Here is an 18,208-nt window from a genome sequence, read left to right as displayed (position 1 = left end):
ATACAACTGTGCTTTCACCTGCTTTCACCTGTGTGTATGAAGTTGGTCGCAAATTGAACTTAGAAGAAAAGGGTGATTTTTGATGTTTAACGGGAGATCGCAGGGGCTTGGTTTCAAGGGGGGCATTGGCTCCTACGACTACATGGCAGCTTCTAGGAAGCTATGGACGGGTGGGCCACCTTACAGGCAGCACTTCTCCTCCAGCGTCGTGTTTACGAAGCCACTGCCCTCGGCGGCGGAGTTGAACGGCGCGAAATCATGGGGGGGCTCATCCGCGTGGGCCAGCTGGATGGTGGCGACGGCGAGAAGGATGGCAGCGAAGAAGGTGAACTTGGCCATTGTGGTGTTGGAGTTGTGGATTTGAACTCGGCGAGGGAGATTGGAGAATGACGACTTGGAGCCTGGGTGGTTGAAGCAAAGTGCAAGTAAGTGCATTGTAGCGAACATTGCATCATTCCTGGTTTTGCTCACACCGACAACGGTATTAGCGATCAGCCACAAGGAATGGATGCGCTTGGATAACTATTCTATGCTGTACTGTCACCCATCCTATGTGTTGGTCGAGTTTTTCGCCATCAAACCGTGTTCTTCATGCAGCCACGCGAACTTAAAAGTGTAGTCGAAACCTAGCACCATACACGTCATACAAGTTAGATATTTTATACGTACGGAATGCACACGACCACCCGACGTACCATGGTGCTCGAGCGAAGCCTGCACATTGTAGAAGACCCAGAAGCAGATTTTGGTCTGTACACCCGGCCACTGTCTTTCCAGGACGAAAGCTAGTTGTCGAATAGCTGAGAATCGAAGTCGGTACTGCAGCACGGTGCACAGCAACAGCAATGAAACGAGCTTGAGCGAGCAGTTGAACATGACCTTCTGCAGCGCTTGGGTAAGTTCGTTCTGTGTCAAGTCCGCCAGTTGAGCGTAGTAGTGTCGGTTGGGCAGTCTGTACATGGCAGCCATGTAGATTGCTACACAACACAATTGTAAGAATCGACAGGAAACTCCTGAAGAACAAATAGCATGAAGCGCGTACAAAAGATAAGCGGGATGAAGACGCCGACGTAGTTGATGAGGACGAGAAACTCCGTCAGATAGAGAAGTCGCCGCACCTCTAAAACGTACTGGAGTGAAATTGCAGTGATCTCCTTGGGTTCACTTTCTCTCGTTGGGCGTTCTGGCGCTGGGTGGATGCGTGCTCCAGCTGCTCCATGCCGCATCGTCGCTGGGGACTCAATGTTGAAGTCTTGGTCTTTTGCTGCATGTGTCTCGGTTAGCTGGTTCTGTTGCGATGTGGAAGGGCCTCTTATGGACTTCGCTCCGTGCATTTGCAGCGCTTCTTGTTGATCTAGCAACATCATTTCTGCTCGCTCCAAACACGTCGCAAGGTGCACACCAGTGCTCGACTTCGGAACTCCGTGGTCACGATTACTGTAAATCTCTTCGTGCGCGAGTTGTCTCCCGACATTATCCATCCGATGAACGGCCTCTTTTACGTCTCGGAGCGACATCGCCAACTGCACCAAAAGTGCTGCCGTCACCATCAGCGTTGTCCCAAATGACGGTGAGTTTTGCATGCAGTACGACACAAACAACGCGTTGAACACCTCCGAGTTGAAAACCACCACCTCTGGCATCTCGTCGCTCAAGTGCACCACCGTCAGCGTGAAGATGTTCCGCATGACCAGCTTGATCACCGGTAGCAGCGACGCAAAGAACATCTGACCGGTCTTGGATAATGTCGTGAACACGTAGTAGTATGGAGGATAAGTAACCACTAGCAACACCTCGCACAGCCACACCTTGATGGTGTTCAACACCATGGTTCCGGTTCCCGGATTCTGTTGGATCGGCCGGAGCCACTCGATCGCCATGGCCACCGTGATGATCACGACCCACACTGGCATCGCGGTAACGATCGAGAACGGGGTAGGAAAGCCGATCCACAACGCGAACCCGTACAGGACGGCGGCCATGAGAGCCGCAACGACAACGGTGTCTCTGACCACGTTCAGGTTCGGGTACGGAAGAGCCCTCACACTGGTGCGGAACTGTTGTGCGCACAAGAAGCTCATGACGACGTAGCTGTAGAACTGTCGCACTTGGAACATCTTGTTGGCCTTGATGCCTTCAGCCGGGGCGTCGAGGGGGAGGACGTCGCTGAGCACCGTAATGATCAGGCAGGGAAGTGGAGAGACCAGCAAAACCATGATGATATGGGTCCAGCTCTTTTCACGGGTGTATTGCGCCAGTGCTAGAACGCGATCGGTGGAGTAGCTACCATGGAGTTCCACCTGAGTACGCTCCCACGCCTTGATGAACCTCTCCTGTGGACTTGGCATCAAATCACTTGCGTTTTGCTTTGTGTTGTGTTCCAACTCACGTTGCTCCAAATTTACTGAGGTAGGCGCAGACTCATCGTTCTAATGGTGAAGAAACGTCCTCGCACACGATTCGACAGTCACCACGTCGTTCACAAGTTGAACTATTAGTGGCAAATGTAAACGGCCTCGTTTCAGATATTTTCAAACGTAGCGTGATTTGACATTGCTGTTTGGCATTATTGGGCGTCTTGGTGTAGCCACGCAAACTTGAAAGTGTAATCGAAGCCTAAATCACCAAAACAAATGCTTAACATGAATGGTTGTTAAGTAGCACGGAGCAAGGTGAATCGATTCTCACCATTGTGTTGAAGCGAGGCTTGGACATTGTAAAACACCCAGAATATCAGCTTAATTTGCGAGCCTGCGAATTAGCTGGCGAAAGAGTGAGAATCTGATCTGAGTGTGAAGTATGACAAACATGACCGAAAGCGAAAACAACTGAAGAACACAGTATAACAGCACGTTCTGCAATGGGTGCAGAAGCTGTCCTTCATCAATGCCCGACAATTGAGCGTAGTACTTGCGATTCGGCAGGTGGTACGTGATCGCGAGTTAAATTGCTATCGGAGGAACCGCACACAAGTCATTACATAAATCAGAAGGAGTCACGCATAATTAAACGAATACGTACAAAAGACGAGGGGGATGATCACTTAGACTTCGCTGTAGAGTAAAACAAACTCGCTCATGTACAGCTGTCGCCTCACTTCCATCGTGTACTGCGTCCGATGCAGTGCATCGTGATCGGAAACTGGGGTACGGAATCGTTTGGTACGACACGATTTCGCTTCGACCAGGCAAACAGTCGCTTCGTGACCCGTGCGGGTGAAAATCTGCTACGGCTTTCTTTCATGGGCGATAACTGCGACGGAGATTCCACCGTCTTCGGCCCCTAGAGTTTGTCGATGCTCTCGATTTTTGCCGAAGATTGGACCAACACGCTTGTCATCCTGACCAAGGGGGAAACCGAAGTCGATGCTTCAACAGTCTGGGGCATACGTAGCAATAACTGAATTCGCTCCAATGGGGTAGATATTTGGTCTGTCTTGTTTTATATTTGATCACCCATGCCTCAGGTTCTCCCCAAATGGACTTCGTCCACACCAGAGCAAGCGACACCGAAAGAGAGGTAACCCATCCCGTACACCCCACAATTATTGTAAACGGCGCAGGAACCCAACGATCAAACCAATACCGTACAACACGCCGACACGTACAACCACTACAACAAATGTGTTGAGTGTCACCAGCTTCATCGTGTACGGGAGTATCGGCACACTTATTTGGAATTGTAGTGCGCCCAGAAAACTCATCAGCCAGTATCTCGCATACTTATTCACGAGTGATAAAGGTCTTATTACCGTGAAGACCTAGCGATGGATCATCCAGATTCACATCGTCGACGAGCACAGTCACCAGCACGCAAGGTAGCGGGGTGGCTAGCAACACGATAGCAGCCGCTCGAACGGAGGAATATCTGCCGATTAGACCGGTTTGTGTGTACTCCCAAACTTTGATGATTCGGTCCAGTCTTGACGTCATAAAAGCTGGCAGAGGAGGTGGAAGCAGTATAGAGCACATTAGGCATGCCCAGGCCAAACATAGGGGCTCGATAAGAGAGGCGAAATCGGACAAAACACGAAAGCACTTAAAGGTGAGTCTCAAGGCTTTGCATTTCTTGCTAGTTACACAAACCTACTATTGCCGCTTTGGAGCTAGTCAGATTTATTATTCCTGGTGACATTATGACCACCACGAAGCCACACAAAGTGGAAGGAATAGTCATAACCTGCAGTTTCGAACCGACTGTTAGTGCAGCAGCACAAATTAACAATTCATTCAACCTCCACGAACCTGCGTGCTTCAAAGATGCCTGAACATTGTAAAATACCCAAAATATGAGTTTGATCTGCAAGCCGGCGAATTGCTTCTCTAAGACAAACGCTAGTTGACGAATAGGAGAAAGACCCAATTTGCGTTGAAGAGCGATAATTAGGAGTATCAGCGAAATAAGCTGAAGCGAGCAGTAGAACAGCACGTTCTTCAGAGTCAGATAGAGTAGGTCCTTCTGCATGCCTTCGAGCTGAGCATAGTAACGATGGTTTGGCAGCTCGTACATGACGGCAAGATAAATCGCTGTGAACACACAGAATAATTATCTGTTAGAGATTCAAGTCCCATTCACTTAAAATCTGTAAAAAGAGACGTACAAAAGACGAGGGGAACGATGACTTCAACGTAGTTGAGAAGAAGGACAAACTCTGCCATGTACAATAGACGCCGAACCTTTCGCGTGTAGCTCAGCTTGACAAAAAATTTTGGCGCACCATTTGGAACAACATCAATTCCTCCCATGACGGGGTGAACACTACCATTGCCCAGTAGTTGCTTTGCAGCACGGAGAGGATGCGGAGCTAGGGCGAAAGTACTGCAAGCATCTCTTGCCATGATCACAAGAGATTTTTTCACCGTGTTTGGTTGCTTTTGTCGGAATTGAGCCAATGCGATTAGACCTGGACCGATTGAGATCGTTGATGACGTACCAACCAGAGACGATGATGCGGCCACGTCAACTCGCTTGTGTTGGAGAAGCCTTGATACGCGCTCAAGTGTTGCCGAAGACTGGTTATCGTCGTTATGACCGACCCACCCACTTTCCTGCTCAACTCGTAGCTCCAATTCTTCCAAGCCTTGGCGAGCGACTTCAACATCACGCAGAGACAATCCCCAACAATACAATATCCACAATCGAGAATGGGACTGGAAAGCCGATGAGCAAGGCACAGACGTAGTAAAATCCAAGACAAAGTGCTGACATGAAAATCGAATTCACAATAACGCGCTTCATGGGATACGAAAGGGCTCGAACGCTCGTTCGGAACTGTTGGACGGAGAGGAAATTCATTACAAGATAGCTATACTATTCTCGCGCTAGAAACATGGCGTTGGTGCGAAGACCCTCGGACGGATCGGCGAGTGGTAGAACATCAATGAGAATTGTTACAGCCAAACACGGCAACGGGGTGGCGAGTAAGACCGCCAGGACTCGAGTCCAGTGTATTTTCGTTGCGTACTTCGCAAGCTCCAGAGTTCGTTCCTCGGAGTACCTGCCATGAAGCTCCACTTGTGTCGACTCCCATAGCTCGACGAAGGTGCTGAATATGAAACGCATCATTGCTCCAACAGTTGAGATACCAGCGATCGAGGAGATCAACTCGAATGCTGCAACTGAAGGAGCAGGCTATTCCAGGGCTGCCTGCACCTTGGTCTATACCTGGCTCGAAGGAGTCGGGATGTCAATAAGAGACTGCATGTATTGTTTTGTTCTGAAAAGTACTTCGTACGCACTGGTTGTGGCTCGATCTTTCAAGAGCGAGAGATCGAGAGAGAGAGAGAGAGAGAGAGAGAGAGAGAGAGAGCTACATCGAACCACTTCCACTAGACTGCGCAGTTTTTAGCCACCGGAATTGGAAAGTGTAATCGTAACCTAGAAACATGACAGCGTGTTAGATCATCAGAAATCGCGGCAGGATGCACGTTGACGGACCGTAGTGTTGAAGTGAGGCCTGTACATTGTAAAATACCCAAAACACAAGTCGGATTTGAACGCTGGCGCACTGCTTCTCCAACACAAACGCTAACTGGTGTATCGGTGACAGGCCCAATTTCTGCTGTAGAATGAAGACCAGTAGTAGAAGCGAGCCTATCTGCAGCGAGCAGTAAAACATCACGTTTCCCAATGTTTGGATCAGCTCGTTTTGCGTCATTCCGTGCAGCTGTGCGTAGTATTCCCGGTTCGGCAACTGATGCGTTGCAAACATATAAATCGCTGTAGATAAACATAATAAACAATTGAAGAAACGTTAGCTCATCAGCGCATCCACACGCCAATTGCCTCTGAGTTACGTACAAAACACAAGAGGAATGACTACCTCGACGTAGTTGAGAAGGAGTAGGAATTCAGCCAAATACAGCAGTCGCCGGACTTTGCGCGTATATCTCACCTTCACCGACGTGTTTTTCAAGATACGTTTTACCGCATTACTAGCCAGGACTGTCGTGGTGCACGTGGAAGGCGTTGGTGTATCTGGGTAGACACGAAATGACGTATTGTTGGATGCAAAGCGATGATTATTCGCCATACTCACGATAGACATGACCCCCCACGTGTTTCTGCCGGGTTTCGTAGATCCTGCGCCTTTCATCGATGGGTGTTCATTTGATGTCATGTGGTTGGAGTTGGGCGTCAGAAACGGGGAGTTGATTTTCGCTAGAGGTTTAATGTCCTGCTTTAGGAGGATTTTAGTTCTCTCTAGAGTATTTGGCGCCCGGTTTCCCGCGCTCATGTAGCCGATCGACTTGCAATATGCTCCCCAACTTTTTTCCTCATCGATACGCTGCTCTAAGTCCTTCAAGCCGATGCGGATCTTTTCCATATCGTGTACGGATAAGATGATCATACCGATGTCAATAAACATGAGCTCCAGAGTTGTCCAAAACGATGGCGAGTTCTGCATGCAATACGATACGAAAAGCGCATTGAAAAGCTCAACGTTGCAAACAATGACTTCGGGCATTTCGTCGCTGAGATGAACAACAGTTCGAGCGAAAACGTTCCGCATTGTGAGCTTGATCGCCGGCAGAATCAAGGCAAAAGCCCTCTGACCGCTGTCAGATAGCGTAGTAAAGATGTAGTAGTACGGCGGATACACGAACTCTAGCACCACTTGGCACATCCACACCTTTATTACATTGATCACCATAGCTGGCGCTCCAGGAGTCTCTCGGACTTTCTTCATCCATTCAAATGCCATCGAGAACGAGATCAGCGTGACCCACGTCGGAGTTAGAGCCACCAACGTAAATGGGAAGGGGAAGCCAATGCTCATGGATAGACCGTAGAGAGCTCCCACGCAGATCCCAGAAATCCAAACAGCGTGCAGGAAAGCTCTCTCGATGGGGTACGGGAGGATTGGCAAGCTGACGCGAAACTGGTTAATACAAATGAATGTCAATACAAACGTGATAAGGTGGTCGCGTACGAAGAACATCTTGTTGGCCGCGACGCCTTCAGAAGGGTCAGCAAGTGGTAGAACGTCTACGAGAATTGTCACGATCAAACACGGCAGCGGAGTCACCAGCAAAATCGTGAAGGCATGTAGATAGCTGGTTTCGCTCGCGTATTGAGCGAGTTGAAGTACGCGCTGGGTTGAGTACTTTCCATGCAGTTCGACTTGTGCGGATTCCCACAACTGGACAAGCCGATTCCACTGAACTCGCATCATTGTGGACATGCTGAATGACTACTTCTGTTTAATGGATAACACATCGCTGTGTCTTCGCCATTTTTAGCGATATTGGTTGCAGGTTATTCTAATTTTCAACAGCCGGGTCCACGATTGAGACTTAATGGATTCGGTCCACTGCTCGTTGCGCTACTGCAGTCGAGGTTATTCACGAAGGCATGCCGCGTACGAAGAAAAAAGCGAAAGTAAGCAGCCAAAACTCGAAAAAAATATTGCAATGGTCTAGCTAGAGCCACGCGTAGAAGTCGTGTTGTCCAGCCATGCGAATCGAAACGAGTAGTCGTAACCTAGGGTTCTCACGTATACGTTAGTGCTACTTTCCTCACAAGAAGAGGTGGTGGACGGACCTTCATGCTGTAGCGAGCCTGCGCATTGTAAAACATCCAAAACACAAGTCGGATTTGAACGCTGGCGCACTGCTTCTCCAACACAAACGCTAACTGGTGTATCGGTGACAGGCCCAATTTCTGCTGTAGAATGAAGACCAGTAGTAGAAGCGAGCCTATCTGCAGCGAGCAGTAAAACATCACGTTTCCCAATGTTTGGATCAGCTCGTTTTGCGTCATTCCGTGCAGCTGTGCGTAGTATTCCCGGTTCGGCACCAGATAAGTCGCAAGCATGTAGATCGCTGCAATAATACAGATGTTAGCTTGGTAGGGTGTGAAGCAAGTACAGCGATAGTTTTCCGTACAGAAGATGAGTGGGACGGCAACCTCGATGTAGTTGAGAAGGAGAAGGAACTCTGCCATCTACAGTAGTTGCTGGACGTTGCGTGTGTATCTCACCTTCACCGACACTTTTTTTCAGTGCACTTTCGACAGCATCATGACATGGAACGACTGCTGCATTGTATCGAGAACTCGAAGCGCTAGCTGGATGCACTGGAAGCGAATATGGTATGACCGCCGCTTGGAATTTTGCTATCATCATCACGAGAGATGGAAGATTATTATCGGTTTTTTGCGGGTCTGGTATGGTATCAGGTCGGGTATGTGTATTTGGCTGGTCTGGTGCAGGTCCGCCTGACCTGCACCAGACCTTAAAAGTAGAACACAGAGTAATATAGTGTATCGTAGTTATATACTATTTAGAGGATTAATATATTTGCTAGTATTCTTGATGGTATCAATAACTTGTGATAGTAAGTGCGCGTTTTTGGAATACAGTATAAGGGGTAACTGTCGTAGTTGCCTTTCGTGACAAGTATCTCGACTGGTTTTTGGAGCCGTAACACATGCGCTAACTCGTGGTTTACGTGCTTTTAAAGGCCAAGAAATCAATTACATACCGCAAGAGCGATAACCGACGTAGTGGTTGGCTAGCGGTTGCCCATTAAAGTGGATAGGCTATAGTTACCTAGAAAAAAAGGGTCGTTCATTCAAAAATGAGCGACGTCTAAGAACTATGCCCCGACAAGATAATCATGCATTGAGAAGGCTACGCGTATGCGATAGCGTACGCAAGACATAAATTCGATGCAGTTACTATCGCGGTACCATGTGCAAGGCCAGTGTCGACGACATGGCAGATGGCTCTTACCAGCATGCCATTCCCCACACGTGTGGTAAAACCACCAACGCGACCGCCACGAGTACGACGGAAGACGGCCTCGCTGACGCTATCGAAGACGTCTTTGACAACATGAAAGCTGAAGTGGATGAGCTCGTTTTGAAGAACATTATTTTGGTGACAAGCAAGATTTGGGAGTTGATGAGAGAGGAGTCCACGACGATAAAGATGATCCGCGGCCTCACTCGCGAGCAAGTTACCAATCGTGTGTACCGTACACGCAACCTTCACTTTGGCTCCACCATCTACGGGCATGTCAATGTACCGCCGCTCTCAATGACCAAGGACAGTGATATAGCATTCTTCCAGTTCCACTATGCTTATGTAGACAGTGGTGAAACCCTGCAGATACTTGGTTGGGGACACCTTGCATTAAATCGTCTGCTGTCCTATTACTAGACGGCCATCTACATTGTTGGGACATTCCATTGCGTGCCGAGTCATTTCCACCAGTGCATTGTCGTGAAGGTTAACTATCGTGGCTCCCAGTGTTTTGTGCCCTGCATGTACGTCCTACTAACGAATAAGAACGAGTGAGCGTACAGGCACACGCTCCACTGTGTTCAATCTATGCCGGGGATGACCATAGATGTGGGCGCCATCTCGTGCGACTTGGAGCGTGGTCTCATCATTGCGGTTTGGCGATGAGTTCCCGGAAGCCAACACAATGGGGTGCCTGGTTCATTTCAAGAAAGCCGTTCGACACAAGATAATCAACCATCAGATTCCGAAGGGACAGATATCCGGCATGATGCAGCGAGGTTTTCTCGATGCGCTGACCGTGCTTCCTCACGATCATATCGACCCCCGTTGGATCGACATCGGCATCACCAAGTTCAAGCAGCATCAGTTCACGCATTCATAGTTTTCACCGCAATAAATGAGATCTCCACGAAACAGAAGACACTCGCCAGGGTATAGAACCCGCAACAAAGCCCTCGGCGGATCCACATTCGTAAAGCAGCCGTCCAAAACCTTCAGGGATGTTCCTGCCCTGAGCGCAACAACCATGCTGCAAGGGATAGTCTGAAGGCATATCTCCACCGCTTTTGCAATCGCGTCTCGCGTGTAGTCTTGACGCAGAGGTTGAACGCGTCCTTTTGAAGTTTGTCTCCATCTTTACCACCAACTTCTTTGACGACAGGAACATAGTTACGGGTCTTTGCTTCCTAGTAACTCAGTTACAGTCTCAACAAAAGCTTAGGGCGAAAGCGTTGCCAACCCTGTGGCGGAAGTACATGGTACTAGCTTGTCATCATGGAGGCCGTTTCCAAAATGCAGAGACGCGGCACAAACGGTCTGGGATGCGGCCCAAACAAACGATAATAATCCAACATAGTAATTTCCCATAGTAGTTCTATTAATACAGCAGTTCTCCGTTGGGTATATTAGTACAGTAGTTATTAATACTAATTAACGGGTGTTCGTTACGGTTTCCCAGGTTGCTAATGACTATTTGGTGGGTCTGGGTCTGGGGCGGGCATGGAGGCATACTCGTGGGTCTGGTGCTGGTCGGACTGATCAGGAACCATACCAGACCCGGAGTAGACCTGTTTAAAAGGTAACCACGAGAGATCTAGCCCCCATTGCGTTCCTTCCACGTTTGGCCAATGCACTACCTTGTGTGACTGCCTTTCGTCTGGTGGCTTCGCCTCCTTCTTGCGGTGTTCGTCCAATAGTATTATTGCCCTCTCTAACGTAGTTGGCGCTCGAGTTCTCATACATGTAGTTGTGTAGTTGATTGAGTTGCAATAAGCAGTCCAGCTTTTCTCCTCATCAATGCGGCGCTCTAGGTCCTTCAAGCCGACGCGAGACTTCTCTATGTCACGCACAGACAAAGCCATCACTCCGATATCGATGCACATGAGCTCTAGAGTCGTCTAGAATGAAGGTGAATTCTGCATGTAGTACGATACAAAAAGCGCGTGGAAGACCTCCACATTGGAAACGACGACTTCAGGCAATTCATCCTTGAGGTGAACGACAGTCCGAATGAAAACGTTCCTCATAACTAGCTTAAATACGGGTAAAAGCAAGGCAAAAACCATCTGAGCCGTGGCGGATAACGTTGTGAATACGTAGTAGTACGGCGGATACATGAACTCGAGCACACTTGGCACATCCAAACCTTAAGCATGTTGCCCATCATAGTTTCCTCCAGGGGTCTCTCGAATCGTTTTCCTCCATTCAATAGTCAACGAGATCGAGAGCAATGTGGCCCACGATGGTGTTAGAAACATCATCGTGAACGGCAAGGGAAAGCCAATGATCATGATTGAAGCCCACATGATCCCCACGATGATTGCAGAGATCCAAACAACATTCCAAAATGCCTTTTTCATCGGGTACGGGAGCGCTGGGAGGGTGACGCGAAATTGGTTTGTGGCGATGCATGTAAGCACAAACGTGTTCAAGTAGCTTCGGACGAAGAACATCTTGTTCGCTGCGACTCCTTCAGAAGGATCAGCGAGCGGCAATACATCGACAAGTATCGTCGCGACCAAACAAGGGAGCGGAGTCACCAGCATCACTAGAATAGCGTGTACATAACTGGTTTCGTTTGCGTACGTGGCGAGTTTTCGTGCGCGCTCGGCCGAGTATTTTCCATGCAGCTCGACTTGCGCGGATTCCCACAACTGGAGAAGACGAGTCAATTGGTCTCGCATCAATAAGGAGAGATAACGCGGTGTGACAGCAGCTAGCAAACAAATAGAATGGCATTGAGAGCCAAAATATACCAACCTCAACATTTTTAGTTGCAAGATTGCAGGGGTATTGAAGCTGCTCGTCGAAAAAGGCTTGATCGCGAAGTGTATCGCTAATCGTGCGCGTAGAGATGAGTACCACCTTGCTTGAGCTTCTGGTGGTCTAGCAAATCCACGAACGTTCTTCTGGTCCACAATTGCAGCGTTGGGGGATGCACGAGGTCCGCTACCGCTACCGCTTGCCACATCTGGAAATCCCTCAAGTCCAACAAGCAACTTGATGCCTCTCCTTCGCCGCGCCCCCCGTCTCAAAAAAGGCGATACCATCGCTTTCGTGGCTCCGTCATCGGGTCTCGCAGCGTTGGTGCCTCATCGCCTGACTAAAGCTCGCGAAGAATTGGAGCGACACGGTTTTCGTGTGAAAATCTACCCCTCCGTCACTCGTACAGCTCAAGAGAACGCTACGATCAAGCATCAAGGCGATGATTTTGTCGCTGAAATGGATCGAACGACATGCAGCATGTACAGCTCTGCGGACGCCGAAGTGCGGGCGGACGAGTTGATGCAAGCTTTTCGGGACCCGGAGGTGGCAGCTATTGTCTGCACTATTGGAGGCTTCACCTCTCACGAAATCCTGGAGTGCCTGGACTTCGATGTCATTGCCGGTCACCTGAAGATCTTCTGTGGGTTCTCGGACATCACAACGCTGCATCTCGCGCTCTACGCGAAGACGGAGCTCTGCAGCTTCTACGGCCCAGCGGCTATTGTCCAGTTTGGGGAATTCCCGGTGCCGCTGTCGTACACCATGGATTCCTTCTTGAAAATTGTGTCGTCACCGTCGGAGTCGACTGGGGAGGTGGCGCCGTCCGAGCAATGGACAGACGATAAGACTGCCAACTGGCTGACGGGTGCTGACGTCTCCTATCAAGAAGTTATGAAAGTCAACTCCGGCTACCAATGGGTGAGGCCTGGCCGTGCCACCGGACGAATCCTAGGCGGTTGCCTACCTACGCTTCTCCAGGTGCGAGGTACAGAGTACATGCCCGACCTGCAAGATGTCATTCTGTTGATAGAAACACCTGAGGGAGCGCAGTTTGACCAAGGAATGGCACTTCAAGATGTAAACGTTGCGCTTGGGTGGCTTCGAGCGGATGGCACGTTTGGCAAGATCAAAGGACTCGTTGTGGGTCGAGCCTTTGCTTACTCGGAGGCGCAGGTGGCGGAACTGAAGCGGTTGATCCGTCACCACACTCGTGGCACGAGTTTCCCTATTCTTTACGGCGTGGACGTCGGTCACACCAACCCGATTGCAACCATCCCGTTAGGATGTCAGGCTTCGTTGGATTCGTCTGCCAATTCGTTTAGAATCCTTGAGAGCGGTGTAGTTGACTAGGAATGAGTACCAGAGCTCACACATTGTAATGACCTTCCGTTGCTGATGCATCGGGAATGGCTTGCGACTATGGACACTTGCGCATGAGCACTCTTCCCAAGTACGATGGCTGGCGCGCATGCGTGGAACTTCTCTATGTGCGAGGAGGCATCTTCGATGCGTGAAACCCACCCAAGCTCTGAAGCAAGCTTCATAAGCCTCATGAGGGATTGAAACCGACGCTCTCGCATTAACTGCATGTCGAATGCTCGACCAAGTCGTGCCTACACGTTTCATCGCAGGTGACTGGACGGAAACTGGGCTTCGCGGATCGTGGAATAGTTCACTAAAGCATTCGCGCATGGGATGCCGCAGTATCGGACACCAAAGCAACGCATCATCGCGGTCTGCACATGGGACGACCCCAGTCGCAGCAGATCCACTGCATCCTTTGCTAGCTCGAGCCGATCCACCGATCCAAGTGAATCGACCATTCCAGTTTTTGCTAGCTCTTCCGCCACATCCCCATTGATTGACCATCGCCATGTCCGAGCCGCTTGCCGTCGTGACCCCGAAGGACACCCCTCGCGCTCCGTACGCCATTCAGCTGGACGATACGTTAGTCCCCGAAGTGGTCGTGCCCTGCACCCCGGAGGGCGAGGGCCCCAACGCGTACAAGCGCATCGACGACGACATTGTGCTCGGCGTCGCGACTGGATACTGGAGCACGAGCCTCTTCGGAAGCTTCGACAGTCTCGTGCCGAACGCGTTCATGGCGACGTTGTGCCCGTGCGTGTCGCTCGCCCAGATCTCCAGTCGACTGGGCATGGTGCCGTTCAATACGGCGTTGCTGTTCTTCGCACTCTTGTGCTCGCTCGAGCTGGTCGTGGTGGCGCTTATCATCCAGCAGTTCGTCTCCGTCGTGATGCTCGGACGCGACGAGACCTTCCACTACTTCCACGCGCACCGAGTCGTCGAGCCGCGCCCGGCCGTCAACGGAATGCTCGTGACCGTCGCACTGCTGACACACGCGACGCTCGCCACTGCGTTGTTGGCGCTGCGCACACGTATCCGCGCTCAGTTCATGATCCCAGGATCCACCGCCAACGACTGCACGTCCGTCACCTGCTGCCCGTGCTTCTCGACGGCGCAGATGGCGTCGCACATCAAGAGCTACAGGCCCGGGTCCTGCTCTTTTGCGCCCGTGGACACACTGCCTCGCTACCAGTGAACTCCAGTACAATGCAGATAGATCAGTACATTGCATACACAGCCATGCGCTCGCTCGCAGCCATACACCGATGAACTCGGCGACGGTCGCAGTCGCCACGTACGACTTCAACATCAATAAAAGTAGCCATTAATTTTGTGCATTTCGCAATAATTTTATTCTCCGCTCCAATACAAATTCCAAGCTATATTCCGAATAATTTGAAATTAGTTCTGCTCTCGAAACACAACTCAACCCGAAATAAATAATTGTTAATTGCTTCATTTTCAGCCACACGCTGGCGAAAATGTTGGGCAGACTTCTGCGCACTCGGGTGCGCGGCGCGTCCGCGCTGCTGGCGTCGTCCCGAGGGGCAACCGCTCCGTTCTCCGGGTCCTCTCTGCTCCGCCTGAATGTGGCGCGTCGATGGAGCTCCTCGGTGTCGACCACCGCCCCGAATTGCGGTCAGGAGGACGCCGCGAGCGTCGCCGCCATCCGCAACATCGGCATCCTGGCGCACATCGACGCCGGCAAGACCACGACGACGGAACGCATGCTGTTCTACGCCGGCGCCATCCGCCGCATGGGCGAGGTGCACGACGGCGACGCCACCATGGACTTCATGCCCCAGGAGCGCGAGCGCGGCATCACGATCGGCGCCGCCGCCATCAGCTTCCCGTGGCGCGAGCACCACATCAACCTCATCGACACGCCGGGCCACGTGGACTTCACCATTGAGGTGGAGAGAGCCGTTCGCGTGCTGGACGGCGCCGTGGCGGTACTGGACGGTGTCGCCGGCGTCGAGGCGCAGACGGAGACCGTCTGGGAGCAGGCCGACAGGTACAAGGTGCCGCGCATCGCTTTCGTGAACAAACTGGACCGTGAAGGCGCGAGCTTCGCCAGGTCCTGCGAGTCCATTGAAGCCAGGTTCGGAGTGCAGACGCTGTGTGTGCAGCTGCCCGTCGGCGAGGAGGCGGAGTTCGAGGGGTTGCTGGACTTGGTGGACATGCAGCTGGTCAAGTGGGTGGACAAGGAGGGCGAGCAGGTCCAGCGACTGCCGCTGCTAGCGTCCGCTGGTGGCAAGATGGCCGAGATGTACGCCAAGGCTCTTGAGGGGCGCCAGACGCTCATTGAGCGGGCGTCGAATGTAGACGATGAGCTTGGCGAGCTCTTCCTAATGGAGGAGGAGATCGACAATGACACGCTCAAGGCGGCGCTGCGACGGATCACGGTGCAACGCGGCATGGCGTCGCAAGCGGTTGTCACGCTGTGTGGCAGCGCGCTCAAGAACAAGGGCGTGCAGCCTCTGCTCGACGCTGTGGTGGACTATTTGCCGTCGCCGCTAGACTTGTCGCCGTTTGAGGCGCACACAGTTGTCGGTGGCAAAAAGACTCGAGGCCGTGGAAGTGGCGCGGAGAACAAGGTGGTTCAGCTAAAGGCATCCTCGGACGAGCCGCTGTGTGCACTTGCCTTCAAGGTGCAGCACGACCGTCAGCGCGGCCTGGTGGTGTTCTTCCGCGTGTATTCCGGTGTGCTGACAGCCAAGTCGCAGTTGATCAACGCTTCTCGTGGTGGCACGAAGGAGAGATTGACGAGACTCATGCATGTCGCTGCCGACGACCAGGAAGCTGTGGAAAGCATATCTGCTGGTCACATCGGCGCTGCTGTGGGATTGAAGCACACTTTCACGGGCGACACGCTCGTGAGCGCCAAGGATGCAGCCCACCAATTGGTGTTGCCTGGTGTGCAGATCCCCAAGCCTGTATTCACGTGCTCCATCGAGGCCGAGTCGTCTGCGAAGCAGAAAGATCTTGATACGGCGCTGGAAAACCTGCAACGCGAGGATCCGAGCTTTGTGGTTACTGTGGACGACGAGACGGGCCAAACGCTCATGTCTGGCATGGGCGAGCTGCATTTGGATATCATCAAGGAGCGACTGCGCAGCGAGTACAAACTTGAGCCTTCCGTTGGTGCCATGCGTGTTGCTTATCTAGAGAGCATTACGACCTCAGTCGAGTTTCCGTACACGCATGATGTTATGCTGGGCACTGACCGACACTTCGCGAAACTCACTGTGCAGGTTGATCCGCTGCTGGAGCACCAAGAAGACAGCCAAGGAGAGGACGGTGACGAGGAAGATGAGAACAATAGCAACGTGGTGCACTGGAAAAACCAGGGCGCGAAAAAGATGCCGCACGCCTTTGCCCTTGCCATCGAGGAGGGTCTGACGGCTGGACTCAGCCGCGGTGTACTGACGCCGAACCGCGTTGCGTACGTGAAGGTCACGGTGGACGAAGCTGATTGCGAATGGGACTCGGACTCAAGTGCGGCTTCATTCCGCGCAGCGGCTGCTCTTGGGCTGAAGCAGGCCCTCAAGGAAGCCGAGCCTGTAATTCTGGAGCCGATGGTGAAGCTCGAGGTCCGCTCCCCCGATCGCTGCGTAGGCGATGTTCTTGCCGACTTGAGCTCGCAACGACGTGCACATATCCAGGAGGTGGGCTCCGCTTCGGGTGGAGACGGAGGTGAATCTATTGCCAACCAGGGCCGCTCTATCGTGCACGCGCACGTGCCTCTGGCTCACATGGTTGGCTACGCAACACTTTTGCGCTCCAAGACCCAGGGTGAAGCCTCGTTCGGCATTCAATTCCTACGCTACGTCGAAGTAGACCCTGCTACGCGTGATCGTCTCACCGGAAACCTTCGGAAAGCCCCACCAAAGGAATCCGAGGCTCCCGGGTCCGATGACTGAGGGGTTGATATAAGACATCAATAGAGTTTCGTTGTTCAAGAAGTTGGTCGTCCGTGTGCATCTACTAGTTGAGCTCTCTCACTCTAGGTAAAAATTCCAGACGCAAATGCACGAGTCAGCGCCGACAGACACGAGTTGTCGCTCGTCAGGACTCCAGGCTAGTGAATTCACGGTGTTTGAGTGTCCGCGTGACGATGCGAGTAGTGAGGAAGAGCTGATATCGAAGAGCTTCACTTCGCAGTCTTCGCCGCACGTCGCCAAGAACCGACCTGAGGGTGATACGACCGCGCATGACACTTTGAGACGACTGGGGTCGATCATCTGCTGGACTGGTTCTGGTTCGTCGCAATCCCAGAAGAGAAGTCGACCATCGGCACCTGCCGTCACGATCTCTGTCTCGCTGTCTAGCCTCTGACTGATACCGTGGAAGGCACCTTCACGAACTTGCTGCGCTACTATCCGGCGAGCCCCTTTCAGGTCGTAAATGAAGAGTGCTTTATCGACGCCACAAGAATGCACTCGATGAGGCAGCTTGATGTCGATTAGAACACCTGTCACTGCCCGCTTGTGTTCGTGAAATTGGAGAACCAACTCGCGCGTAGCAAATGACCAAATACTTACAGCGCCGTCGCTGGCACCACTCACCACGTACTGAGCGCTGCAAGCGACTGCATTCACCTCTCCACGATGTGCCGTTGCGATATGCCACTTCGGCTGTGCAGTACCAGCATCGTACGCCCGAAGCCAGCCATCGGCCCACCCGGAGATCACTAACGCTGATTGACTCGACGCAGTCGGGGTTTTAGTGATGGTAATGCACAGCCCAGCTACCGTCTCGGTCGCCATGCACTTGAGATTGTAAGTTGAGAGTTCCCATACGCGCATACTGCCGTCTACCGAAATGGTG

At 51.8% G+C, this 18,208-nt stretch overlaps 4 protein-coding genes across 4 annotated transcripts; 3 read left to right on the top strand and 1 right to left on the bottom strand.

Annotated features, from left to right (window-relative positions):
• Nucleotides 1-180: 180 nt before the first annotated feature.
• IUM83_04789 (uncharacterized protein) lies at nt 181-2,216 on the bottom strand (the record flags this gene model as incomplete). The annotated part of the gene is made up of 4 exons (XM_067928886.1): nt 181-457; nt 959-977; nt 1,043-1,523; nt 1,635-2,216. 4 exons carry the CDS (start codon nt 2,214-2,216, stop codon nt 181-183), a joined length of 1,359 nt encoding a protein of 452 aa, XP_067796174.1.
• A 10,274-nt stretch (nt 2,217-12,490) lies between these two features.
• Nucleotides 12,491-13,363, top strand: IUM83_04788 (UDP-N-acetylglucosamine transferase subunit; the record flags this gene model as incomplete). Its single annotated transcript, XM_067928885.1, has 1 exon — nt 12,491-13,363. One exon carries the CDS (start codon nt 12,491-12,493, stop codon nt 13,361-13,363), a length of 873 nt encoding a protein of 290 aa, XP_067796306.1.
• Nucleotides 13,364-13,886: 523 nt separating this feature from the next.
• Nucleotides 13,887-14,573, top strand: IUM83_04787 (PLAC8 family protein; the record flags this gene model as incomplete). Its single annotated transcript, XM_067928884.1, has 1 exon — nt 13,887-14,573. One exon carries the CDS (start codon nt 13,887-13,889, stop codon nt 14,571-14,573), a length of 687 nt encoding a protein of 228 aa, XP_067796316.1.
• Nucleotides 14,574-14,859: 286 nt separating this feature from the next.
• Nucleotides 14,860-17,373, top strand: IUM83_04786 (translation elongation factor G; the record flags this gene model as incomplete). Its single annotated transcript, XM_067928883.1, has 2 exons — nt 14,860-17,288; nt 17,370-17,373. 2 exons carry the CDS (start codon nt 14,860-14,862, stop codon nt 17,371-17,373), a joined length of 2,433 nt encoding a protein of 810 aa, XP_067796133.1.
• Nucleotides 17,374-18,208: the final 835 nt, after the last annotated feature.

This window comes from Phytophthora cinnamomi (assembly GCF_018691715.1).
Source record: "Phytophthora cinnamomi strain GKB4 chromosome Unknown Contig17, whole genome shotgun sequence".
Classification (NCBI taxonomy): Eukaryota; Oomycota; class Peronosporomycetes; order Peronosporales; family Peronosporaceae; genus Phytophthora; species Phytophthora cinnamomi.
The sequence above is the reverse complement of the archived record's forward strand: the minus strand, read 5'-3'. Positions and strand labels throughout refer to the sequence as shown.